At 39.9% G+C, this 27,320-nt stretch overlaps 2 protein-coding genes across 7 annotated transcripts; both read right to left on the bottom strand.

The window, feature by feature from the left end:
• Nucleotides 1-117: 117 nt before the first annotated feature.
• Nucleotides 118-11,365, bottom strand: CASP10 (caspase 10; the record flags this gene model as incomplete). 2 transcript variants are annotated; one of them, XM_083865059.1, is made up of 8 exons in its annotated part: nucleotides 118-1,201; nucleotides 1,723-2,227; nucleotides 2,944-3,049; nucleotides 4,474-4,562; nucleotides 5,426-5,561; nucleotides 6,126-6,225; nucleotides 6,369-6,709; nucleotides 7,909-7,975. In XM_083865059.1, the coding sequence occupies 7 exons, from the start codon at nucleotides 6,680-6,682 to the stop codon at nucleotides 1,030-1,032; spliced, it is 1,422 nt and encodes a 473-aa protein (XP_083721185.1). In that variant the 3' UTR covers nucleotides 118-1,029. The 2 variants fall into 2 exon arrangements, with proteins under 2 accessions (XP_083721185.1, XP_083721184.1); XM_083865058.1 differs by lacking the exon at nucleotides 7,909-7,975 and adding an exon at nucleotides 11,228-11,365 and having other exon boundaries at nucleotides 180-1,201.
• Nucleotides 8,714-26,432, bottom strand: CFLAR (CASP8 and FADD like apoptosis regulator). Of its 5 annotated transcripts, XM_083865062.1 has the most exons (12): nucleotides 26,292-26,432; nucleotides 24,560-24,685; nucleotides 23,219-23,315; nucleotides 22,569-22,999; nucleotides 21,563-21,668; nucleotides 20,510-20,639; nucleotides 20,250-20,347; nucleotides 19,233-19,284; nucleotides 18,444-18,493; nucleotides 17,411-17,489; nucleotides 13,965-14,454; nucleotides 8,714-13,054 (listed from the first exon to the last, which is right to left on the bottom strand). In XM_083865062.1, the coding sequence occupies exons 4-12, from the start codon at nucleotides 22,922-22,924 to the stop codon at nucleotides 12,919-12,921; spliced, it is 1,497 nt and encodes a 498-aa protein (XP_083721188.1). In that variant the 5' UTR covers nucleotides 22,925-22,999; nucleotides 23,219-23,315; nucleotides 24,560-24,685; nucleotides 26,292-26,432; the 3' UTR covers nucleotides 8,714-12,918. The 5 variants fall into 5 exon arrangements, with proteins under 5 accessions (XP_083721188.1, XP_083721187.1, XP_083721189.1 ...); XM_083865061.1 differs by lacking the exon at nucleotides 23,219-23,315; XM_083865063.1 differs by lacking the exons at nucleotides 23,219-23,315; nucleotides 24,560-24,685.
• Nucleotides 26,433-27,320: the final 888 nt, after the last annotated feature.

Below are 27,320 nucleotides of genomic sequence, written 5' to 3'. Positions count from 1 at the left end.
AAAACCTCACTGATTCATGCAGCCCAACAAAGTGCAGGAATCAGTCAGAAACGAGGATAAACCCTTACCCCAATACAAAATTTTTACCTCACCAAGCTCTTAAAAAGTATGAATTTAATGCAGTAACAAAGAGGAAAGGCACAGGCATACATAGTAAGTGTTTATAACAAAACAACATGGCATTATTTCAGTTAACTCACAAAATTCTATCAGCATCTTAGTCCACAGGAGCCTCAAATTGGCTCCATTTTAGATCCTAAACCAACAAATGATAATTGAAAAATCTAATGCTTAACAAAGTTAATCTTACTGCTGTATTTCATAGGATGCAAATCTTCTACCCTACATTTTCTCAGAAGTGATGAGGAAATAACAGCTCACAAGGTTTTGCAGAGGGAATAATAAGCAGCATTTTGGCTTTACTGTTTTGGAAAACTTAATTGTACATGAAGCTTATGTTAGCCATTTGAGGGTATCAGTGTGCACTGTGGAACAAATTGCTGATTTCAGTTGGTTACTGGTTCTTTATTAAGTTAAATGTAATTTTCATTAGAGATTGAAGAAATCCTTTTCCACCTACTACTTAAGGTTTTGTCTCTTCATTGCCACTTTTTTCTCTCTATGAAGAAAGCTACTGGGTTTAGAAACAGGATTTAAAATTGCTAGCCTGCAAAATAAAACATGATGAGTCTAAACCAGACCATTAAGAATCCTGGTTTAAATATGAAAGCTTACACGCAATCCCTATGCTGCCAGGAAAAACCTTTTCTATCTGCTTCCTGTGCAGGTACAAAAATGTTTAACATGACAGAAGCATGGTTCTGCCAGCACTGATAACTCTGAATAGATAGATGATGTAAATAGCTGGCACATGGATTGTTTGAACTGTGTCTCCTCCAGTTTCACAGTTTGTTTGACAAAAAATTGATGAGGCCTTGCATCAAAGCTAACAGACCCTCAGGGTTTTGGCTGTCTTAAAACATGTAGTATGATGAACTGCATTCAAATGAGATGATAAAATGATGAGTTTTAAAAGCCTCGATGTTGCTGTGAAGGAGGAGGGGCCATAGGTATTGGGAATATAAATTTTCTTCTTAAGGTATATGCTGGTTGGGGCATTTGCTTCTTTGTCCCTGAAGGGTTAACACGTTTGGCCACATCTTCATTGACTTGTGTAAGAATTGACAAAATATCTTCACCCCTATAGCCAGGAGAGGAAAAAAAAAAAAAGAAAAAAGAAGAAAAAATAAATTAGCGAACAGATGGGAATCCACTTAACATCTCCCTGATCAGCTAGAAGATAAGAGTATGAACATTTGAAACACAAAAAAGAAAACACATACTTTTCTCCAAATTTCTCTTTTGTCCTTATTTGAGTCATATTATAAACAAAAGACCTTTTCTTGTTCTGTCTTGCTTAATTCAACCAATAAAGAAAAACAGTGGAATAAAATATTTTTACCTATCACTCAAGAAAGTGTGCTGTCTTAAAGATTATAGATGTGAGGTTTTGAGTGTTTTTCACAAAAAACTTCACATTCTACAGATTACATGTATGGTACTAGCAGAGCTAATGTAAATTTATCAGGATAAAATCATCACTTTAACTAATTCCGTCCACCTTACAAACATGGGTGGGTGTTCCTCTTCTTCTCCAAAGAAGAATAGTTCTTCTTCTTTGGAGAAGAAAAATGGAATCAGAGCACTAAGCCAAGTGTTTACCTTGGTACCAACAACTGTAGCTTGCTGCAGAGGGCCTGAATGTACCATGTACCCTCTTCAATGTGCCGGAAAGAGACACATCCGTCCACTGTGGCCATGCCCAGGAGGAAATCAGCCTCTTCAGGGATACTTTCCAAAAGAGAAACTCTCTCTTGCACGGGAGCCGAGTCAGGAGTTGGTCCATCAGTATCAACAAAGACAGGACACTGTATATTGTTACCCTGGCATGCTTGGATGAAGAAGAGTTTGGGTTTTGCAGCCAGCTGGGGACACTGTTTGGCAGTGAAGTGGGTCGTGAGCACACGGATGGACACAAGTTTGTCATCTGTCCCGTAGATGGCTCCTGACTCGCCATGAGATAGAATACAGCATATAAAACAGTTCCTGTCTTTGTGATCTTGCACATGCTGCCAAGTTTGCATGAGATTTATAATAGCCCCAGATGTCAGATCTGTGTAAGTCCTCACATCCAGGCCAAGCCATGTGAATACTCTCTCCAGTTGCTCTGTAAATACATGAAAGATAAAAGGAAAATTCAGTGCAAGAGAAAAACATTTTATGAAGTCACCATGCAAGCTAATCTGGGAGGGGGAAAGACCTTACACCCTGACACTTCTACAGATTCATCCTTATACTAGTACCAACTAAAGGTTAACTGGGATAAAAAAAAATGGCATTAGCTCAAACGCAGTGTTCCCAGATTTTTCTAGACAAGCTTCAGAAAATAGTGCATACATTGTCATTGTAAGTGACCATGCAAATGACACTTCAGAACACAAAGAATCTGCCCTTCTCCAGTTTCAGGTAAGATCTTTCAAAACCTTCCTCACATCATTATTTTCCAGTTGCAGTTTTAACTATTAAGAGTTCCATTCAAAAAAGATAATAGAGAAAACAGGACAAAGTAAGAAGTATGCACAGAGCTGCTTGATTATGGAATTCTGCATTATATTAGGTAGAATGATAGCTTAATTTAGTTTAGTTTTAGTTCTTTGCTATAGCTGTAGATAAAGGATAAGTAAAAAGTGATTCTTAAAATTATTCAGTGGTTACTCATCCTTTAACCTCTCCTCCCCCAGGATACACAAATGACATAATTTAACACATACCAAATATTTTACTATTTTAGAATATTAACTAACCATAGACAATAAAATATAGAGCACTCACCTGGGGATACAGAGAGACTAATCCTCCAAAAATCTCACTTCAGGTACTTACCAGCATCTTTCCAAGAACCCTTCCTCTGAGAACTATTGAAGTTAACATTATTAATAATGAGACAAAATCCTCTGTGTGGCCCATCCATTTTGTAACTTGAAACAGTCTGTAGAAAGGAGAAGAAAAAAGCTTACAGTTTTGATTAATTTATTCAACTTACTCATATTTCCTTAACATGTCTCAAAATTGCCATCCAGGAGTTAGAGGCACCTAAGACTGTGGGATGTTTTTGAACATCTGGAACTCAATGGTGCCTCCTTGTGCAAAAAACCCAGTGAAACTCCAAGCACACACTCACCATCCTGTCAAACTGCAGAAGAAGGGTTTAGCATCTGGGTTCTGATCTGTATGCAAAAGGCAGGAGTCAGTAGCCAAACTCCCCAATCTGAGTTGGTGATGGGGACCCCAACTGTTCCCAATGTCAAAACAGTATTTTAGCTTCATGGCAGAGGGATCACAGTGAAACTATAGCATGTTAGACATCTGAGTTGGGTGTTTTTGAGAACAGTAATGACTACCTGGAGGAGGTGATTCATACTGATCCACTGGAAAAGGATGCAAGCAGAACAGAAATCTCAGAAGTGCATAAACCTACCACACTGCAAGTTTCTTGGTTAAGATTTAAAATTACCTCCCACTGTTAAAAAAATAGTATTTTTAAGGCTGAAAAGTACCAAAACTTCAAGTACCATGTATTTAAGTCCAACCTTGGGTTGAAATAAAAAAAACTCCATCCATTGGAGTCCCTTCCTGCTCACTACAGAGCAATACACACTTCCTTTTGTGCATTTTAGGACAAAATGAAGGCAGCACTCCAAGTTCCTTCAAAAGCTTTGCAGCAGTTTCAGGTGATGAAAAGATGTTATAGCAAAGAACTGCAAGAAATTAAATAGCTATAAACAAATGAAGCAACTTGCTCCTTCAATATCCATGGTCATTGCAAAGAGAAGGCCAGAGGGAGAATTCAGTGGTTACACTGCTGTGGTTGGAGAGTGCACATAAGGCCTCTAAGATGGGATCTCACAAATGAGATCTTTTCTCATGTACCAAGACCTCTGCAATAGCTTACTAAAAACTCTTGCCTCCTTTTAATCCTTCTAACAAGGGCTTTGCATGATATCCCTTATGACTTCTAATTTCAAGATGCCCTGAGGCCTTTTCTAAGCCAGATTCAAAAAGTGAGAACTGTGAAGTTCCATTTGCCTCTGTGTTTTGCACATTCCAAAATGCACAACTTAGACAAATGCCAAATGTCTTGCCTTTACCAGGAAGATAAGCACATGCACTGATGTGTGAATAACTTCAGAGGTATTATGCCCATTTTGCCTACAATCCACCTTTCAATATTGCAAAATTTTTGGCCTCTGAGGTTAAAATAGTCTTTGAAACATTTTGGTTTATCAGTCAAGTTAAGAAATTTTACGAGAAACAGATACCTCACAAGTCTTTTCATGATAAATGTCATTTGAGAGAGGATGAAAACCTCACACCCCCAGGTATTCCAAAAGGATTTAAGAGATTGTCTCAAACCTTGGATTCATTTTCTACATTGCTGAATTCTCCACGCAGCTCCAGATTTAGTTCAGGGAAGCCTTGTGTAAAATTAGCTGCCTTGTTATCTAGAAAAAAACCCCACCACAGATATTTATAAAGGTAAATCCAATATTTGTGGATGCAGCAAAAAGGAGTTTAGCTACAAAACATCACTTTTTGTATTTGAAACACTGTTTCACTGAAAGGAATAACTCCTCCATACAAGATAGCATGGTCATGTTCAATGGATCTATTCTGAACATTTTCTTGTTATTTTTATTATATTTATTTTTTGACAAAGGCAAGGCTTCTATTTGTATCAATATTACAAAACAAAGATACCCATGGTAGAAGGATAGATTGTACCCAAGACATTCAAATGAATTTTTCATCTGGAAATCAGTTTGGAAATTACCTGTATTTAAGAAGAATCTGCATTCTTACAACCGAAGTTGCCAGGTTTTTTTTCTGCTGAATTACTGATGAATCTCATTTTTAAATAAAACCAGAAATCATCTGTATGCTCACAGCCCATGTGTCAGACACACATGCACACACAGTTTGTCTTGCCAGCCTCTTAGCAGGCAACTGCCTTTATGTAGTGCACATTCACAGATCACAAAGTGCCTTCTACAGGACAGTTGTGATCATCTCAATACTATTAGTGGGGAAATGGAGAAGTGGGACATATCTATAAGTAGATTTTCAGTTTCCCAGCCTGTTCTGTATGTGCTGGGCTGCTGTATGTGGCCTCAGATATTCCAGCACATCCCTGTATTTTAGGGATTTATCTAGGAAATAATGGAAGCTAGAAATTGTTACACCAGATTTATGCCACTCAAGCTCCTGTTTCAGCAATACACACATATGACCTGAAGTTCAGTTGCCCAGACCCATCTAGTGCTTCCTGTATTTTAGCAAACCTATTCCTAGACTATGAATTTCTCACCTTTTGCCTTTTTGTAGCAGTCTATTATCTCCAGGAGATCAGGTGAAACAGTCTTACAGATGGACTCCAGTATCTGTACGTTGTCTTTAGTTAAAAGGCCCTGCTTTTCCAATAAAGTCAGCAAATCCAAAGCAGACTGACAGCCAAAAGGAGAGAGTAAAATACAATTATTGTTCCTTAGAAATCAAACCTTGCCTCTCAGCCTTGCCTCAATCAGTCACATTATTATCTGCTTTGCTCCCTACCAACAAGGATCAGTCAATTTTATACCACCTTTAAGCAGAAATGTTGCTTCATGGAAAGCCACTGGTTGTGTTTTTATTTGGTATGGTCCTGTTTAAACAGATTCATCCAAACCATGTTAACGACTGGTGGCTTCAAGAGGGCTTCATTGCTGTGAAACAGTAACAATGACGTAGGGACATGGATCTCCCTTGCATATGGCTCAAGCAGGGCAAAGATTTGATTTGTCACCTTTTTATAATCTGATGCTAGACAGTGAACTGCCAGACCTTGGCATGAGGGACCAAATTCTACTCTTGCCTGTCAACATCTTCCTTCTTACTATCCCTATGAATACAACCAGCCTAGTTGTATATTATGCTCTATTCTGCCAAACACTTCTCACACTTTTCCTCCTATTTCCTGCCTCCCTTCTTCCCTTCCCACCATATACACATTTGGCTCACTCCTCACATACAGGAGTTATCCATCGCTTTGGAAGACGGTTTTGCAGGAGGAATGTGATATCCTTCAACATTTCATTGGTGATGTTCTCTGATAATTCATACAGCATCTGCCTGTAACAGAGATGCAGTGAGATAAAAGTGGAACAAAAGATGGTATAAAACCAAAAGGCAATCTAAGAATTTTAAAATTGAAAGGAAAATAGTATGGCATAGATAGGAGTAATGGAGGGAAGAGAATTCCACTGCAAGCTTACCTGTATGGAGAGATTCTTCCCTTCTCATGCAGATGTTTTTGTACTTTCTCCTTGGTGTAACCAAGTTTCTCGAGCAAGGAGTGACATTTAATTCTGTATAAGAGTTCAGCTAGTAGGAAAGTGTCTTCTGCTTTCAGGTATTCTTGAGCCATAAGAAGCTTGAAGATATCTGTTGCTGACTTCACACCTTCTAGTCTACCGAGCTGGAGCAAGTCCATACAGAGAAATTTTAAAGCTGTTACATCTTCAGTCACCAGATTTTCACTAATAAGAAAAAGCTGCTGAGAGAACTCCAAGCTGGCATCATTCTCCATGTTGCTGGAACCCAACAGCCTCTCTGCCTGAAAGCAGAAAACAAACACTAGTAACACTTGAATCTTCAATACAGCAATCTGTCTACTAAAATTTTACCCAATGTTTGGAAGTCCTGAATTATCTTTTAATAAATAAGGTTTTAAATAAATTTGAAATATACATCCTTCTCTAAACACAAGACTACAAAAAAGACCAGATTTGGCAGAATCCAGAACAACCCAGTCTATAAATGAAGTTATCCTTGCTCAGAGCAAAAACCTGTGCTAGATGACCTCAAGGTCTGAATTTTCTTTACTTTTAAACATCTTCCGTGCTCAGATCTTTGCCTCCCTCCATTGTATCTGGGAAGAGTCCCTGCAGTAACTTATTACAACTATTAATGGAGACAGTGCAGTGGTTCATGCATTTTCCTTGATCTGCAGCCCAAGTCCTCCTTCTTCTCTGGCTGTAGCAGGGCGGTGTTGCTCTGTTACAAGGCTGACACCCAAGCTGGAACTGTGGAATATCCATCCACTCCCAGCTGTAACTTGTTTCCAGGTTGTATTTGACATTTAGCATAGAAAAACCCTTACCAGCCTCCCTTTCAAGGAAATGGCAGTTAAATGTAATAGTACCCAATGCTCAGTCTAAACAGGCTCTGCACGAGCAGCTCGCTCTTCTGAGGTTTAATAGTGACTAATCAACCTTCCGCTACCACAGCTTCGCCCATGTACCCCAGGCAGTTCTGCTCTGCCTGGGGAAGGTTAAATAGGTAAGAAGGTGCTTCAGTACCTTCTAGCTGGTAGGTCTCTAATCTTTTGTTTAGAGCAGCTGGAAGCAAAAGTTTGTCCCTAAGGAAGGTGAGCCAGCAGGACCCGCTCGCTGCCCGGCCTGGCGCGGCTCAGCCGCACACCACAGCGGGACCGGGCAGGGATCGGCACACAAAGGTAAGGAATCCGCGTCTGCTGTGCGCTTTCAGATACCGCCTCAGAGAAGGAAAGTCGTATGAAACAAGCAGGATAAGGACCGTAAAATTACGTTTTGATTTTCTCTAGTTTTTACCGGCTGGAGCGCTCCCCGGGGGTCTCGGTGCGAGGCCCGCCCGCAGTGCCGGAAGCGCGGCCGGCCCCACGTGCGGGAGGAGGAGCCGCGGCCGCTCACAAACAGCGAGCGCGAGTTCGGCTCCGGGCTCGGCAGATGAAGCCAGCCTTCCTTCCCGCTCCCTTCCAGCCCCACCTTCTGATACCTCTGACAGGAGTCCCAGTCCCGATCCCTGTCCCGGGCGCTCCCCGGACGGCGGCTGCGGCTCCTGTGGCGCCCGGCGCGCTCAGTGCTCGCCAGGGGCGGTGCCGGGGGCGGTGCGGGGCGGAATGCGGGATCCAGCAGGTGGGCGCGGGAAGGGGCAGGGGCCCGGCCGGGGAGCGGGCGAGGCCGGCAGCGCCTGCGGGGCCTTGCACCGCCCCGCCCGCCGGGCAAACCCCGCCGGAGCCCGCCCCAGAGCTGGGGAACGCTGCCAGGCTCCGGGAAAGGCTTCGGGCAGCCCTCGGCTGCCAAGTGCAAGACGGCACCCGTAATTTCCCCCGCTTTTGCTGCCAAGCCGTTTTAAAGCAGGCTACATCGCAAAAAAGACCTCAAATAGTTTAGGCACATTATTTTAATTTTTGTTTCCCCACTGGAAGGAAGGTTCAGAGCAGTGTTTGTGGCAGAGGAGGAAGGTAAGCAGACTCTGCTCAGGGCAGGCTCCTCGGGCCCTTCAGCATCTCCGGGCTCACCTGTATCCATCCCCCCACGACCTCGGGGCAATGGGGACAGGATGGGAAGTGGCTCCTCGCTCATGCCAAAAGTTGTTGTCCAAAACATGAAGAACAGCCAAGTTACCTGGTAAAACTATAAGGCTTGCTGTCCTTTAAATCAACTCATTTTTATAGAGCTGTAAACTTCACACCAAATTTAACAAGTTATAATTTAACAAGTTAACAAGTCTGCAGGATAAACACACCAAGAATTTCAGAGTTATTCTATGGTCTAGAGGGAGACAGGGACAATCAATCTGACTGCATACAGAAATTTTATTCAGAATATCTAGCATTTGTTTCCAATTATAGTGTCTTATTGTTTCTAATACAGAAGCTGAAAAATAGACATTCTTTACACCAGCCACAGAAAAGCTGTTAAATAATTTAGTACAGGAGATTTAATTTAAATGGAATATAGATCATCCACACAGATAGCAGCCTCTTCTCAGTAATACCATTCTGCATATCAGAAACTTAAAATTCTGGAGAGCAGAAAATAATTCTCAGAAGCTCCCACAGAAAGCTTCTCTAACTCAGGTATCTGTAATAGGAGCCACTGTTGCTTATGCAGAGTTGAAAGGGAAGATCAGCCATATCAGCCATACAACATGCTCCATCTACAAGTGCTAGCATGTAACTTCCTCCTGAACATAACTTTTTTTGGATAATGAGTTGGCAACAACTGTAATACACAAATACGTAACAGTGCAAAGTAAACTCAATTTATGGCTCATGCACATCAATGTAGGTGGCTGAGAAAAACCATGCAAACTTAAGTCTGATACAAAACACCACTGAATCTCTTGCCTCATGAGTACATCTTCCAAGCCACTTAAAGGCATCACCCATATTCTGCCAATTAATTCCCTTTTCCCTCTTCCATACATAGAGCACATACCAAACTACAAGATTTTTTTTTCCAGTTATCAGAAACTAAAACTGTAATTAAGTGCCAGAGCAGTGACTCTGACAACCTTATTCCAAGCTCTGGCAATGCAGGAGCAGCATCACTTGTTTTATCTCCATCAATAGTAAGTTCTGAAAATGAGACATTCTGGCAGTCCAAAACCATGAAATTCCACCAGCATGTCACTCTTTATGTTCCAGTACTAACACCCTAAACTCACGATGGATCCAAAATTCTCTTCTCCCTTTTCTTTTGGCTAAATGATCATTTAACCTGAAATCATTTCACTATCTGCAATACAGGGATAACCTGATGCAGTCCATACTGTGCATCCATTTCTAGACTCAAATTTTATGTGTGCACTATGTGCACTACAGCAAGAAGAGACAGTCCCCATCAAGTGTACGGAGGGACACAGAAACCTGGTGAGGGTTTTGGAGGGGAGGCCCCTGTGAGGAGGGGCTGAGGTCACTTGGTTTGTTCAGCCTGGAGGAGACTGAGGGGAGACCTCATTGCAGTCTTCAACATCCTCACAAGGGGGAACTGAGGGGCAGATGATGCCTTGAGAGGTTACCTAGAACAGACACTGGACAGGGTTAAAGGAATAAAGTAGATATTTATTAAAAAGGTCTTCAAAGAATACACCTTGGGCAGTACAAGAGCCTGGCCGAGGCTACAACCAAGATGGACGGCATGTCATGAGTTTTCACACTTTTGTAAGTTTTGGTCCATATCCATATTGGGGTTAATTGTCCAATTACAGCTTCAGGTTATGGAGTCCCATCCTCCCAGTCTGCTCTCCTCAACTCACTGTTGTTTATATTTTTTGGGCCTGAAGCTGTAACAATGTCTTTGGCTCTCAGCTTGAGAAAGGATTGTTTTGTCTAACTAAACTGTGAAGAGAACTTGCTAACACTTTATAAGAAGTTCAGAGTTATATACTAATGCATTGCAGAATCTGAAAAATACAAAAGCTAAAACTTAAGGCATCCAACTGCTTGTCTCTGGTGACCACTGACAGGACTTGTAAAATGAAACTGTGTCAAGGGGAGAGTTAGGTTAGATTTTAGGAAGAGGTTCTTCATCCAGAGGGTGGCTGGACACTGGAACAGGCTCCCCAGGGAAGTGGTCACAGAACCAACCCTGCCAGAGCTCAAGAAGCTTTTGGACAACACTCTCAGGCACATGGTGGGATTCTTGGGGTGTCCTGTGCAGGGCCAGGAGTTGGACTTGATGATCCTGATGGGTCCCTTCTAAGTCAGCTTATTTTATGACTATGATTCTATAAGCTATGGGACAAGTGACAGAAAACTGCCATCCCAAAAGTCCTGCATAAATACTCACTATGCAGCAGGTACAGGGAATCAGCCTACCTGAATACCACTCTTTAAAGAGGTGTCAAGGGAATAAATACTGCTTAGATGCATGATTATAGACTGCATATGGCTATGGTTTAAAAATCTACTGAGGATCAGCATAAAAAAATCAGTATCTGACACCCATGAATGCTGCATGATACATGTCTGTCCCCACAACTCTCTAGAGGGTTATAACCACTTCCAACCAAGCAGCCATACACAAAGAGAGTCCCTTCCTTTTCCACTGAAAGGATTAATTACATGAGCCTCTAATTTTCAAAACAGCATTTCTGCATAATTTCTTAACAAAAGGGACACAGACTTTCCTTACTCTGTCTTGCAGTAAGGCAAAGAACAGACATACGTCTTAACCCCCAAACCAAACTTGTTGCAAAACTGTAAAAGCAGAATATTTTCTACTGCTAATATTTTAAGTAAACACTTGCATTTAGCATCACTCAAAACCCCCCAACCAACCAATCCACAAAACATCGACCAACTCACCACATCATTAGAGTCTGTAAGGACAGCCACTATTCTCACTTCCTTTTTCCTGTTTTCTTCTCCTTCCAATATTGATACTGTATTTCTCCTTCGAATCATCTTTCCCCTACTTGTTCTTCTCTTGATGCTCCCTACCATCCCCCTTCTTGGTCCTGCTTAAAATTTCCACATTTCTTTTCCTCATCTGCCTCCTCTTGGTTCCATTCTCCCTGCTTTTGGTTTCCTATAGGGTAGCAGAAGTGCTTGTCAAATGCAAAAGCTAGTAAGGGAAATGGGAAATTGAAGTTAATCTGTGAATAAGATTGTATTCATTAACATTAGTTAGATATATAGGTAACTTGAAATGATATCTTATTTCTACAACCATAGGAAACATTTGTTTCACCATTTTAGTTCATTTACCAGCCACCACAGGAAGTAACTTTTAAGATTCCATATCTGTCATTTTGTACCTCTTTTTTCCATTAAAAAACTTGACCAGAAACCAAGCAAGACACACCAGGGCCTCAAATATTTTTCCCGTATAGGAGACTATATTATATGTAAAAATTAAATATTTACAAGTGGCCTACTTTACTGTCACTAAGTTCAGTGACAAACTTCAATACAACCCATCCAGGTTATACTGATATACAAGAAGTAGATTAACTGAAATTTTTGTTAGGCAGCTGCTACATAGGAGAAAAATTTTTGTATTTAGGACAATTTTCCCTTTTCTTTTTTTCACAAGAACAAGAGCACTTGGGAAAAAAAAATCATTAATAGAGGCATATTCTTTTTCATAAAACAAAACCAGTGAGGTTGGGGTGTTTAACATAATACAATCTTAAAGGCCCATGGCTGAAACATACTACATTCAAGTTCAAATATTTTAAAGTATCTTTTTACAACTATGCCTGGGGCAATGAATGTGAATCATATTTCAGCTTCTACAAGACATCTGCCAATATCCCACATTTTTTAAACTGTGTGGCAGATTACTGTAATGTCCTGCCACATGTAGACTCGGTTTTGCATCAGCAAAAAACATACTTGGGCCAAAGCATGGCAGACTGTCTCATGTATTAACACAGAACCCCTGTGTGCTGTGGACAGTTCTAAAGATGCAATCTTTAATGCAGCAAACAGATGGACTCCAGATTATTGAAAAGACCACAAGTCTCACTCTCCCTTCTGTTTTGCCAGTCTGTAGAAGCATGCAAGCCAGAACTTGCTAGCAAAGATCTGGCATTACTGGCTAGGAAAGCCTTCCTGAGACATTTGCCACTATTAGGTGCAGGGTGAAGTAATTAGCACATTTCAGTGGTTTGGGCTGGCTTGCATTTGTTTAAGTATTAACTGCTAGGAGGTATGTTAAAAATCACCAATGAAACAATAAAAACACTTCTGTTTTTTCCTGGAAAACCCAACAGCTATACAGTTTAGATGTCTGTTAACCCATTGTACTTAGCAATATATGTTTCACTGCTATACAATAGCTACCATGCTCATCCAAGCTTTCAGAGATTACTATAAAAATATAAAATCTAGTGTCTTAGCATACTAAAATGCTTGTAAATTCCTGTGTTTGGAAGCAACAGGCACTTTAGATACACATGAAATAACAATGCAAAAAGTAAAAGTATGCATTAAACTGCATCATAGCAAATGTTTCTTGTTAACTCTTTCAGATATGTACTTTCTAACAGCAGTTAAGTGGGAAAGAAAAGTTTCTTCCTCAGTGTGTGCTGGAGCAGCAGTGAGTACTGTTGGCTTGGGTCAGCGGTAGTATTCCAATCATAAACTGTTTTGTTCAGTTCCATATGGAGAGACAGTATACAGAGTTTCCTGCAGCAACAAAAGCAAAAGCATTCCATTAGAGAATGAAGCAAGACACCATTTAAGAATTCACAAGAGAGAAAATAAACTTCAGACTCAGCGTGGAGAAAGTTTTCAATTTCGGTCTTTACTGCAGAGGCAAGACCTCTAAATGGCAAGGCTGTACACACATTTTAAGACAAACTCTTATGACCCAAATCATTGCTATAATATTAATTATGCTGACATGATGGTCTGTGATTTCATGACAAGGCTTTAGGATTTGTAAAAACGTACTGAATGCTAGCACTGCAACTGCCTTGAATAACAGTTTAGGTCCCTGGTAGATCAGCTGTATAAATAAAACTTTTGTGGGTAAGTTATATATCCAAATGTATCTGATTTTTGTGCAGATTCCTTTTGATCTCTTTAAATAGACAAAAGTTTTCTGACAGTTGAAATTCAAGATTGGCAATCAATTGGCTCTGTGACCAAAGGGTTAATTAAATTTAGAGAAAGTAGAAAATCCTTCCCTCTCTACTGCCTTTGTCCTGAACTTAAGCATGGACCATTAATATTTGCAAGCACAGCTCTTCTTAATGGTACATGGCAATCCTCAGCGTAACAGAAGCCTGTTTATCTTGGAGAAGTAAAATTTCCAATACTGTCTAAGCATTATCCAGGACAGGTTCTTCCCTTCTCACTCTGCAGACCCCAATGCCATAACACACTTTAATTTTACTGTTCAAGATCAGAAACATCACTCCTAGTTTAGGCTACCTTTCTGTGCAATTGTGTGAGGATACTTGTCTTTCAGCCTATGACACTGCAAAAAAGTACATTTCAGTAACGGATGGGATGAAATTTAAGATTTCTCATTCTCCATGACAATAAGCTATCATAGAAAAAGGGTTATTCTTTTCCTCTTATTTTAATTTACCTTTTATAAGGATTACGGAGTAGTTCAGCCAGACAACGCAGATAATATGAGGATAAAGCTGGGGATTGTTCTAGTGTAGACACATCCACCTTGCAATGACTCCAAAAGATGTCTGCTGCATGGGGGATAGTGACTTTAGCACTATCACCTTTCCCATCAACTTCCAACAGACTGGTACACTCTTGCTCATTTTCTGGCACAACATAGCTCTGAATAAAAAACAGCTTTGGTTTTCCTAGGAGTCCAGGACATGAGTCTGCTGTAAAGTATTTCTTTATTTGTTCCAAAGGGAATCCAGAAAAGGTGTGGTCTGTACAGAAGATGCTCTGAGAGTTTCCACGGCTGACCAATATGCAAACGAAGCTGTCACAATTTCTGTGCTTCTGCCACCTTGCAACCTCAATCAATGTTTGATTCATGGAGCTCATATTTAAGTATCTGTGACAATGAACCTCGTAGCCTAAGCCTCTGAAGGTCTCTTCCAACACATCTGAAAGAAGCAAGATGCAATTAAACCAAGGCACACCAAGGCTTAATCTCAACTATATTGAACTGCAGTACTTGGAGTGTTTTGCTATTGACACTAAGTATTTTATTTTATCACAATAATTAAAAAGTCAGGAGTACTTGATGTTGATCACAGTAGATTACATAGTTATAGTACTATAAGCATGTCATCTTTCCTGTGAGCCAGATGCTTCATGGCAGTAGAGACACTGTTATCTGTTTTACATTCCACAGACACTTACATGCTTTCCTTTAGAGCCAGTATTCCAAGTTCCTAAGACTTAAAATATAAGGCAAGAAAAAACACACTTGAAACGATAAAGAGTGATCTGGACAGCATAGGAAGTCTGTTTCACCTTTTAATTTGTCAAAATTATTCTGAATGGTTATTATAGATACACATAACTGCATAAGAAACACAGAGGTTCTCTTTCATCAGTCAAAAATGAACCTGCTGCTTCTTAAAATTTTTGCTTCTTAAAATTTGAAGTGATGAGCTCCAGGTGAAGAATGGACACTGGAGTCTTAACTGGGACAGAATGGCATTTTCAGGTAAAAAAGAAAGCTGAATAATGAACTCTTTCAATTGTGTAAGAAATTAAAACGGTAGGTAGCCAAACCTCAAGACTTAACTCTTACTGTATTTGTGTTAACCTGTGCTACAGGAAAATGTGTTAAGATCTGAATAACTATTTTGGATGTTTCTTAATATGGGATTGAAACCAGATACGTGGTGGTTAAAACCACAGGTATTAAGTGTTCAGAGAACCACAAGCTACTAGGACTTACAGCTGTAGCTTTGTATCTTTAGTATAAAGCACATACACGTTGCCCATGCACAGCTTCTGGTAGGAAAAGAATCATCAAGTGCCATGTTTATGTAAAATGCCTTACACATATAGGAAGCTTACACATAGCTGTCCTTGACTTCAAAAGTTTAACAAGCCCTAACTAGCAGGGGCTATTTCAGATGGCAGCAAAGCAGCTCTACTACCACACTGTTCTCTCCAAAAAGCCCATAGTGAACACCGGAAACAGAACTCATAACTTTCCTCAGCAAAATAAAGGGTAGATACAAACTCTACACTGTAGTGAAGTGATAAAAACCCCTACAGCTTCCTTCCAGTTCTGCTGGTTTGATTAATATTTGTAAAATAATTCAAAAATTGTCCAGACATTTTTAGTTTGAGAGTAGAAAGATAAAGCTCCCTTATTTTATGCAATAAAACATGCTCTCAAAATTCAGACTATTCAGTATCGCTACAGTCTAGCAGTTACACGCTCAATGAAGCTCTCCATCAGTCAGGGGGTAGCAGTACATGTACAAAATGAGAATTGCAGCAGTGAGAATATAATGTCCTGATCTCACTTGGACATGCACATACATATACAAATTCAAAACCTGGTGTCGCCTTAGTCCCCCCCACACAAACTGTCACAGTTTAAAAAAAACAACTCAAAAACTTAGAGCTGACACCTTAGTTAACAATTAATCAGAAATTATACATGGTAAGCCTTGGATACTCTAAGGAAAGACATACTGCAGCATTACATGCTACAGCCTGAGATCAGAAACTACCTATTTCTTCAACATTAGCTATCTCTCAACTGACTCTCTCCACTGATTTTCCAGTATTTCTATTCTACATAAAACACTAGCCTTTTCTCCCTTCATTCTTTACAATGTAAGGATTAAAACTGATTTCCAAATGGAAAAGTCAAAAGCAGCTATTTACAAAACAGCAATGTGCATCTCAGTTTGAATTTTATCAGCATTTGATAAATTCATACTGTTTACACTAGGCATTATAAATTTTTGTAATTCTTGATCCTACAGTATCTATTACTAGTTTGCCTTCCTGAGATTAAATCTTGGGACAGCTACAGATTCTAAACAATTTCTAATGTTTTCCCTGCCCTCTTCTTTTTCTTCAGTGGACTCAGACCTCAGAATAGTGTGGCACAACTATTCTGCCTTTCTAGCAAACTCCTCTAAGCAATGCTGTATGCCATCTCTCCTCTGAATCTCACTAGCACCATAATGCATTTCAGTGCAGGTCTTGCCTTCTATCATGTTAAATGCTGACAATGCACTGGTGACTTTAGACATCTGAGATACAGACTTTCTGTGTGTGAGCTCCACAGCCACTGCCCTTCAATCACATCAGCAATTTTGAGTTAGTTCACCTGCTGGACCATTACATTTGAGAAAACCAAAAGACATGCCTGGAAAGCCTCTCCTTCCCCTACACCTCCCAGCCTATTACAGAACTGACTGCAAATACTCTCTTCATTTTTACTTTTAGCCTCACGTGACTGTGCAAAGGTCTAATTCTAGGATTCTACAAAGGCAATCAGAAAACCCCCACATTTCAACCACAGCAGTGACTACATTGACAGCTGCAGTGACACTTTCAGTTTCACTATGGTGACACTTTCAGCTAAACTGTGCAAGATAGGACAGAAGCCCAGGTGCATTATTAATAAAGGATCTCATGGCTATTCCAAATCTCTTGTGTCTAATATGACTGTACTTCAGATCCACAACAGCTTTGGCTTCAGCTTGTTAACTGGTGGGAAACACTACCATCTCTGCCAATAATCTGCTATATGACTGCTGTAAGCCTAATTTTTCTGTTGGTTGTTGAACATCCTTTTTGTCCCTCCCAAAGTTTAGTCTATCCTCTTCCAAGTTCTTTCATTCAGAGATTCTGCACCAAAAAACCAAACGTTGTCTCCAATAATTAGGACAGTTGGCTTTAACATGATGTTGGCCCTTCCAACTCTTTGCTTTAGAAGTCTTACTAGAACTGGTAGATTAAATGACTGGACCAACACTCCCCTAATCTGGCTGGTAAATGTACATTATATTCTTTATACTAAATTGTTCTAATTATCTGGATTAATGAGTTAAAGGACTTCAAATTCAAGAGACTTACCAGTGTCATTGCCAATACAATCTATTATCAGGCACATTCCTAAAGGTTGACTTCTCATTCTGTAAGAATCATCAGACATCTGAGAAATGTGAAAGGACAATTACAAAGTTAATACATCACTTTCTCAACTTTTAGACCGTATTATTTTCTCAAATTTTTGTCAGATCTATTAAATAACATTCTGCTGTTTTCCATCAAGTAGCTAGCAGAAATCTTTCTACTGAGTTGTAATGTGTCTTATCTACACACCAAAAAATCAGGAGAAAGGGACTAATGACTCTTCTCCCTCTATTCCTAGTACAGACTTAGTTTTTGTGTCCTTGTGTTATGCAATCTCACTACCATAAAGATTCTCAGAGACTAAAATTGTACATGCTTCGTACTGCCAACACAATAAATGTAGAGAACTTCTTTGTTCTTCAGGTGTGCAAGCAAGCACTGCTCATCAGAAAATTTATTTCCTTATTTAGTGGAACAACTTCCTTATTCCTAAATAATCCATAATAACTCTATCACAATTCCTCTCCCCTCTGAAGAGAACTGATTGAAGCAAATCAGTTTGCTACAGGTTGGCTCCTGACCTACAGGAGAACTAGTGAAAATAGCAGTTGGCCATCCTTATCAGTAATACCTGAAGCAAGTCTGTCTTCTGCCTGGAGACCAAAGGGGAGGAGGTAATTAAGAACAACACTTACTATATGCAAAGAAGCTCTGTGATTTTTAATGCCTGTGGCAAGAGAGGTTTGAACTCCAACAGTTTTTAACTTGGCCTCTACTAATAAATGTATAAGTTCTGTGGGCACATCATATATACATGCATTTTGCACACTGCTGCTTCCAGAGCAGCAGCAAGTATTTTATATTTAAAATATATTCTGCAAAAACAATTCACAGAACCTGTTTATGGCTGAGGATGTACCCATTGCTCTATCTGCACACAACTCAAGGAAATCTCAAAATGAAACACAAAGAAAACTAAGGTAAATACTCACAGAGGTTATATTTATTTACATGCATATACATAAGCACGTACCTTATGTGGCACTGATCCTGACTCCTGAATGGACATGTGAACTGGTTCTGCTGCAATTAAAACATACAGAAGTAATCTCAGTATGTAAATACCAGTGGTATTTTTTATCACCAGATCAGTTATAAAGAAGAATGTATCTATTTCAGCAAAGTTGTCATCCATTGGGACCTCTTAGTTCCTATGCTACTGAAGTTTAAAAATCCCTAAATTATTCACCTCTAAAATGCTATCTGGATTTCATTGTACATTGCTTGGGACTAGAAGAAACAAAGACTCTCTTCTACACTGAAAGAACTCAGCCAACTAGTTTTAAATATCACCATTTTTGAGAGGTATTTGGGGTTTCCAGAGAAAACACAAAGACACATGGAAAAAACCTGTTCAATGCACAACTTCCTGGCTGGCCTGGCGGGGAGTTCACTGCTGAACTGACACAAAAACTTCCTACTCCAGAGTTAATGGGCAGAACTGCACTACACAGGACTCCAGAGCTGGCTAGTCAATCTTATCCATGGTTTTACTAATAAAGTATTTATTCTGTTAAGAAGTTTTGACAGTGGGAGCTTACAACTTTTAAGAATGTTTTTAAGATGTGGCAGCACAAGCAAAGTAAATACAAGACCAAACAGTAAGGCCAGACTCAGTTCTGAGGTTTCAAACACTCTCTACTCCTGATGTTATTAACAGGATTAGCCATGAACACAGCTATCAAACAACAGCCATTCTGATGCAATGAAATTCATCATTTGGCTCTTTTAGATTATCCAAACTTAGATAAAATGCTCTTACCCAGAGTAAGACATGATCCATTTTGTAATTTTTCTGTGTTCGCATTCTGAATCTGAAATTAGGAAAAACGCATAATTTTCCTATTCTCCTTCAAGAATTAATAAACATGTTGCAAAATAAAACACAGTAATATTTCTTTCTCAATAAAAGGATATTTTAGATTCATTTCTATCAGCTAAATAAAACTACAACATAACAGATTAAAAAACCTACTCAGAGCACAGACAAATAAAATAAACATCCCTCAAAAAAAAAAAAAAAAAAAAAAAAAAAAAAAAAAAAAAAAAAAAAATCACCAGCCTGTCATGAACAGCAAGGAAAAGCCTCTGAAGATGTGAACTTCGTTTCCTTACAGCAGCAGGTAGCTGCATGTTTACTGAACACATGACAAGTAATCTCATCAAATTTAGCAAGGTTAAAGACTTCAAGAAAGGTCATACTAATACAATATCAGAGCTAACTCAAATACAAAAAATACTGCATGCAATAGGATTTGATGACTTTTCAGGTACTGAGATATCTTCTTAAACTGAGTTTAAAACAAACTACAAAAAAAAAAAAAAAAAAAAAAAAAAAAAAAAAAAAAAACCCCAAAAAAACCACCAACACCAAACCCTGAAAAACTCTTCTTAAAAAAGCTATAATTTTCAGCTTCAAAAATTAAAAGCTACTTTCCCTGAAAAGTCCAGAGATACAAAGAAGAATAGGTTTTGCAAAGAACAGTCAAAGCAAAACTTTTCACTCCACTGTATAGTACAGAAAAAACTTTCAAGATACAGATTTCATATGTTGAACTAATAGGATAAAATTCACAGAAGTCCTTTAAAGGGACTTTCTCAGTCAGAAGATTTAAATCAGACCCTAAACTCAGCAAATAACAGGAAAAAACAGAAATAAACCAAGCAATATTTTAGTCACTAGCCATCTCTCCTTCCTCAGGCTCTGAAAAATGGAACTCCTTTTAAAGCCTGGCAATATTTAGAAATAAAAGATTTGTTTCACTTCTTGTATACTTACCCCTGAATGATAAGGAGGATCAATCAGACTGAGATTAGGGAGAGAGGCCTGAAGAGCATTTACATATACTGGCTGAGAATGAATGGAGCACAGTGAAGCTGCAATTTTAAGAGGAACACAAATACATCATGATATTTCAACTGTTTTAAAAACCTGAATCTCTGAAGAATGCAAATGCCCTTATTTGTAAGTCATAGTTTTATCTTCAGCACATCTGATCGTTGCTATCAAAAGTAACCAGTGCAAAAAGAGCATCTTACCTTTGTACTTCTGAATCTTCCTAATCAAGTCTATCCTGTGAATACTTCGAAAACAGTTTTCTATCAAATCCAGTTGATTAGGAGCCACCAAATTTAGCTTCTCCAGGTCAATTATAAGAGCTAGAAAACTCTAGAACAGCAACATAAACCCAAATACATCAGTAATTTTTTCTCCACCAGAAGTAACAAAGCAATCCAGAAAATACCATGGAGATGTCATAAAGGCTATATAAACAACTAGAGACATTACACCCTCTAAGAAAATTATCTTAGAGACATATGACTCCTTGATACTAGCACAGGAGTAAAAGAAACTACAAAGTGATATTCTTAAAAATCAAACTTAATTTTTTGAGGAAACAGTTTTGCATTTTGTTTTTGCTACAAAGCCAACCACTGGGAATGTCACCTCACATGCCACAAAGCAAGAGGCAAGAAGAGCTTTGGGAAATTTTCAGGGCCTCTCTCCTTCGACTGAAGGCAGAAAAGGAAAAAATCTCTCAAAGGAAGAAGACAGAAATATTCAGTCTTCTCTGTATGTGGTCATGGTTTCTGAATCCTCTCTACTGAATTTCTGCTTTCTCACAGGACTTATTAAAAATATTCAGAATGCAAAGGTATAAAGATGTAATTACAATTTATCTGTTCTTTTGTAAGTGAAGCAGAGCACAAACAAAAAAAAGTGACCTTGTATTTCAAGATTCAGTTCAAATGGTTATTGGTTTGAGATCATTCTTACATAAACTTTCAGGTCAGAAATACTGAAGAAAGACTTCTGTAAAATGCCTTCTGCTCATGAAGTTCATTCAACCACCATATACTATAACAAGCACTGGTCCCTCTTACTTTTTTACTAGCTTTACATATTTCTTTCCTTGAACTGAAAATCAACAAAATGAAACAGAAGCCACAACTGTTTGTCTGCTTCCTGATGATTGTGTACTCCTGCCTCAATACTCCTAGCAGTACTGTCTCCTTTCCTTTGCTGTCTAGCTACTTATTTTTTCACTTTGATGTCTTTGCTCCAGAGGAGAATGCCAGCAGAAAACATACCTTATCTTTTGCCATTTTCATACGAGGTGCATAATCTCTGAGTAGAAAACCAAGAGAACCCACTTCATCTTTTTCCAGATTTTCATTTATCTCTACCATTAGCACCCTGGAATAAAGTTGAGATATTTCTAAACAATTAGCTTGCAGCAAGATTCCTCCCTTTCAACTTCTCTCCATGTTCCAGTCTTAATCCACCATTTATAAGTAATAAACAGGTATAAAAACTATCCTGTTTCAAGATCCAATTATAAAATACCTCTTCTTGCTAATCAGCAACAGCGTCTTTCGGACTGACAGTATAATAGCCACTGTTAGGAAAACAGAAGTTTCCTTAATGTTTAATAGAGATGAAGCGAGAGAATGAGACAACAGAACACATCCTTAACTTTTTTACCTATTGGTTACAGGGTTGTAATTTTAGTGAGAATTTAATACAGGAAAATCTTCCTTATGAGTATGTGGATTTCTTTCTGAAGTCTCTCAAAGACGAAGAAAATAACTGGAATTTCTTAATTTAAGCCTCTCAAAACTCATAGAGTAAAACGAGTAAGAGAGAGGTCCCTTGGGAAAAGTTATACCACATGGCTGCGTGCCCAAAGCAAACCAGAAAAGAAAATATCTCTAACCAATTATATGCCTTTAAAGTGTCCCTTTTTAGCTGCTAAACTAGAACTCTACAAACATCACTGGTTTTATTCACAAACACACAAGCTCCTTAAATACAGATGCTTCTAATGCCGTGACTAGTAAGAAACCACTAAAGTAGTAGTAATTCAGAGACCAAAGTCGACATATTCTTTTAACTATAACTCTAGATATAACATCCTTCTCTGCTTTTCTTCTCCCTTCAATAAATATTCTATGAATCTGTGAAGTATTAAAAAAAACCAAAAACCAAAAAAACCTCATCCATATTGCCCCCCTGCCCCCATACACAAAGGAAAAAAGCAAACCACTTATTTTGAACAAGATAGTGTAGCTTTGAAATCTGAAATAGATATATTACCTGTAATCAGGAATAAGTCTGAGACTCCTGGCAAGGTGAGCTTCCACTGTTTCTTTCTCAGTGTTCAGGATCCTCCTCAGCAAGTCAAACCTCTTAACTCTGTACAACAGCTCCGACAAGCCAGCAGGAGTCAGTTTCTCTCTCTCATTCAAAGCCACCAAGACCTCTTTGAGATCAGCAGTGGCCAAATCAGGAGCAAGGTCTCGGCACAGGAAAACCATCATCTCTTCTTCTTCTTTATCCAATTCTTCTTGAATCTGATGAATAAGGAAAGCAGGCACTTGGCACCTGGTCATCACTTTGTTGCTTTCCTTTAAAATTGCCAGCCTTCTGGTTTTTAAACTGGAAACCAGCATGACATGAAGCCTGTGTCTACCACAACACTTCTCTTGTGTTCATTCTTAACTAGGTGCATTTTTACAAGGGCAGTTCTGTGGGAGAGAACAAAAAGACAATAAATCACTGATCTGCTGCACAAGTTCAATTAACTCTCCTATCTAAAGTATTTCACTTTCAACTAACACTCCAACATACACTACACAGACCTCCTTTATTCAGGGGACTCTCCCAGCTGTTCATTACAAAACTAAAAGTACTTGGAAGGTCATACTTATCAGAAAGACAAGCAAGTTCTTTTCAGAGTAAATTACCTTAACATGACTCTGTATATTCCAAAGGAAGTGAAACAAAAGTCATCAGCCTGCTGATGAGTGGTAGATTAAGTATTTCCGAAAGCTCTGCCCTTTTCTGAGCAACAATATAACATGTAATTTTTAAAACAATAATTAACTGTAAATTCAGTAGTGCGTGGATTTTCTTATTATTAACATTTAAATAATTTAAATATTTTGGAATAATTTAAAGTGATTCCAGTCTGGGGTTAAAAGGATTTTCCACACACACCCTCCATGCTCAAAAGGATTGAAAAGCCACTGAAAGAAAACACCCCAACCTTAAATATTCAAATTGGTTAATTCTGAAGTTATATATAAGCCACAGACCACCTTTTACTTCACTAAACACTCATGTACCATCACACTGAAAACTGGAATAAAAATTCAAACCTAGAAAAACCCCCCAGCCTTGTGATTAACAAAATCAGTAGGGTGCTGTGCTCAATTTCCATTGCCACCAACTATGGAAATTCTATCTAACCTCCTCTGACCTCTATTACACACATGGTGAAATGGCAGATGAGCAAACCTAAAGACAAGTCTTAGTTCTTCCACAGGGTTTGATCACCATACTGCAGAGTTTTATTTAAGCCATATTGGAAATCAAAGGCCAATTCAACTTCAAAGCCTAATATACCAAAAGATTCCAGCACCTGAATAAGATTGCTTTACAGCATTTTCTTCCTTTTGTTACATTCTGGAAGTCACAATCGAAAATGTCACACATTGTGTCCATAATTAAGCAGGTGAAACAAATTCATCTAAAACAGAGGAACCCTTCATGCACTGTAATGTGTTTTGGAAAGTTTTCTATCAGAAGAAAAGCATATTAATCGCTAACTTATTTTCAATCTAGCATAAAACACTTGTGAGAATTCTGTAGAATCTCACTGTTTTCATCACATAATGCAGTCAAGAAGGGGGAGACACAAAGCATCTTCATATGAAAGTATCTCCCTGGTACATTCAGCTGTGACTTTTAAAAGAACTTGAAGTCATAGTTTAACTCTAAAGTGAAACAAGAATTTTACAACCTTTGGTCATTTTTGGAAATACCAGAAAAACTTTTTAACTACTCCAGTTGACTTTTATCTAATCTTTTAAAACTAGTTAAGAAAATAGAAGGGGAGGGTGTGTTAGGGAGGAATTTCCTAGCGACTTGGAATTTCAGACATGCAAAATTACTATTCATATGTTAACTTAAAAATAATCTGCTTTTAAAACACATGTATGAATCATCTTCTTTTGTGAATTTCCTTTATAAATGGTACATCACATGCTATGCTGGTTATACTCTCAGCATTGAAATTATGTTACCTGTATACAAATCTCTTCACAAGAACACTGGAAAACTGGCATTTGACCATTGCCAAATCACTGATCCAGATCCAGCACACACTGGTTTCCATCCAGGATTTTCCAGGGATTACATTAACTCATTCTCTGTTGGACAAATATCAAGATCACAAATTGCTGTGGGGGGGGGCTACATCCTAATTTTATGGGGGTGGGAAAACAAAAGAAAATGACCAAGGTCATTCTTCTGTATGACTGCAGTGAACCAGGAATGATGCTCTAGGTACAAGGAAAACCAGCTGGGCACATACATTCACTGCGTGGGGAATGAATAAGAGGGGAAGTGATTTTTGGTATAAACTAAAAGTTTGTAACTTTGCATCCCAAAGCTATGTGCCCATATTTTGACAGCAGGAATGTGACAGGACCAGGGCAAGCCTGATACAGTCCATGTCTGTACATCTTAGCCAGATCCACTCCACCACAATAGATAAAGGGCATCATGCTCCACTCTTCCATCTGATGAGCACTTTTTTAACATCACAGATACAGTTAGCATAGCTGAAAAAGTAAAAGAAAAAGGAAATCATAACATAAACCCAGCAGCCTGGCTTTTGATTATCTGGGCTCTGCAACAAGATGACTTATTGAATGTAAATTCTCTACAAAGAGAAGAGAAAAATCAGCTTATCTTCTAAGACAAAATAAAGAAGTTTATAGTCATCAGAGGTAAAACTGCCTCAATAATTTTGGTGTTCATGAGCATGTCTAATTAGTTGGTTTTTTTAAAAAAAAACATCCACACAAAGGAGCAGGAAATAACATACTAGAATTTCACACAAACATGCACAAGGCTCCAGTTCACTCCTTGCTGGCATGTTGTATCTTGAACCTTTCACAGTCATCTTGGCAGCAACAAAACCAGGATATGACACCAGTGGGTGTCGTTCTGATTTGGGAAGTTATCTTTGTTTGACAAGAGGAACTCCTGTGGAAGATCCCGCAAGGGGAGGACAGAGGATGACCCGGCGGGCTGTGCTCTGCATTGTTTGAAGGGGTGGCGGCGGTGGAGCGGCGGCCCTTGGAGCCAAGGCCATCTGGCATTTTTCAAAGTTGCAGAGCACGCCCCACAGCTCTCGCATTTCCCTGTTCCCCCACGGCTCTAACAGGGGCAGTGCGGCCTCCTCGGGAAGGCCAGGGAGTGTCCGCGGAACCACGGCACTGCCTGCTGCGCTTGAATAGCTTTCTCCCGAGGTAAACAAGTATGACCAGGCCAAATTGTTTTAACATCCTAGTCCTCCTAATTAGAAGAAGGAAAAAAAAAAAAAAAAAAAAAAAAAAGGAAAACCCTAGAAAAACCACCCTCCTCCCCCCCCCAAAAAAAAAAACCAAAACAAACCAAACAAACAAACAAAAAAAACCCCAAAAAACCCCCAAAAAACCAACCAACCAAACAAACAAACAAAAAAAGCCAAAACCGAACAAAAAAAATCTCCAACTACTAAACGTGGTCTATGCAGATTTCCAGTAATGTTTCTAAGTACGTCATTTAAAATCGCACTGGGTTTCGGTTGTGGCCAAGGCCGAGGAGCGGAGGCCCCGCCGGCCTGCAGGACACGGCCCGGCAGGGACCGCTCCCCGTGGGCAGGGACGGGACACGACCCCGGAGCCCGGGGGGGCCTCGGGCCGCCCGTGCTGAAAGCGGCGGGTGGGAAGGGAAGCGTGTGGAAAGGAGGGGAAGGTAATAACGCACCCAGACGCCTCGGGGAGGTCTCACGGCAGCAGGTCCAGCATTTGCGGCGGGCGGAGCGGGGCGGTACCGGCCCCTGGGCTGCCCAGCGCCGGGCCGGGGGAGCGAGGCAGGGTGGTGGTTTTAGTTTTGTTTCCGGCTGTTCGCTGCAGACGGAACTCGGGACGGAACAAACACAGCCGGCCGATGGAGGCGGGACAGGGCCCGCGGCGCGTCCCGGAGCCCTGGCCGGGCACAGACCCGGGCCCTGCGGCGGGCCAGCGCCCTGAGGGGAGGCCGTGTCCGTGCTCTCCAGTCCGGCATGGGCACAGGCGCTTGTGGGCCGTGGTTTTGTCCTCTGCCGGGCTGGGGACACACGGAAGGGCTGTGTGGTGGCCCTGCGAGCCGTGAAGCAGCAGCAGCAGGGTTTCGGTGAGCGGTGCCAGGCCTGCGGGCAGTGCGGGCACCGTGTGTTTTGACGGGAGTTTAGCCGTGACCCCTGGGAGGGCTCATCGCTCACTCTGAATTTGTTTGCTCGCTGTGAGGATAATGTACAGCTGTGTGAAAGTTGTATGCTTCCCGTTGTAAATTGTTAAGTAAATATTGCGTAACACCTTGTTAATGAAAACTGGGTGTTGCTATTCCCTTGACATTAACTAGCAACTTTCATGAACAGATTTACTGCGGGATGCACTGCAGCTGGAGCTGCTCTCCAAAAGGCCTAAAATCTAAAATATTTCTGCTGAACTATACAAAAGCCATCTCCATATAGGGTGAAATCAGACACAAATAGCTTCCAGCTCAATGGATTTCAAAGCATTTATGAAAGAGTGAGTCATTTTTTTGGTGCTGTTAAAAATAGAGCAGCGGAAGCGCAGCACTCGGGGATAGCACACATGAGGAGTCACACTGCCTTTGGAACTGCAGGGAAAAGGAGACAGAAAACATTCACCCACACTAGAATTTGTACCAAGTGGCAGCTCTATGTTCTGAAAAAATACTTGTATTCTTACTGAAACTGTATGATCAGGCTCCCACTGTAATATCAATCAT

Source organism: Zosterops lateralis (genome assembly GCF_965231275.1).
Source record: "Zosterops lateralis genome assembly, chromosome: 7".
Lineage (NCBI taxonomy): Eukaryota > Metazoa > Chordata > Aves > Passeriformes > Zosteropidae > Zosterops > Zosterops lateralis.
This window is presented reverse-complemented; position numbering and strand designations above follow the sequence as displayed.

Excerpts from the sequence above, each read along its gene's own strand:
- CFLAR (XM_083865062.1), bottom strand. The coding sequence starts at position 22,924 with ATGCTGGTTTCCAGTTTAAAAACCAGAAGGCTGGCAATTTTAAAGGAA. Across the intron at positions 20,640-21,562 it reads TGAAAATGGCAAAAGATAAG|AGTTTTCTAGCTCTTATAAT; the intron begins GTATGTTTTCTG and ends TTGCTGTTCTAG. Across the intron at positions 14,455-17,410 it reads TTGTATTGGCAATGACACTG|ATGTGTTGGAAGAGACCTTC; the intron begins GTAAGTCTCTTG and ends TGCTTCTTTCAG.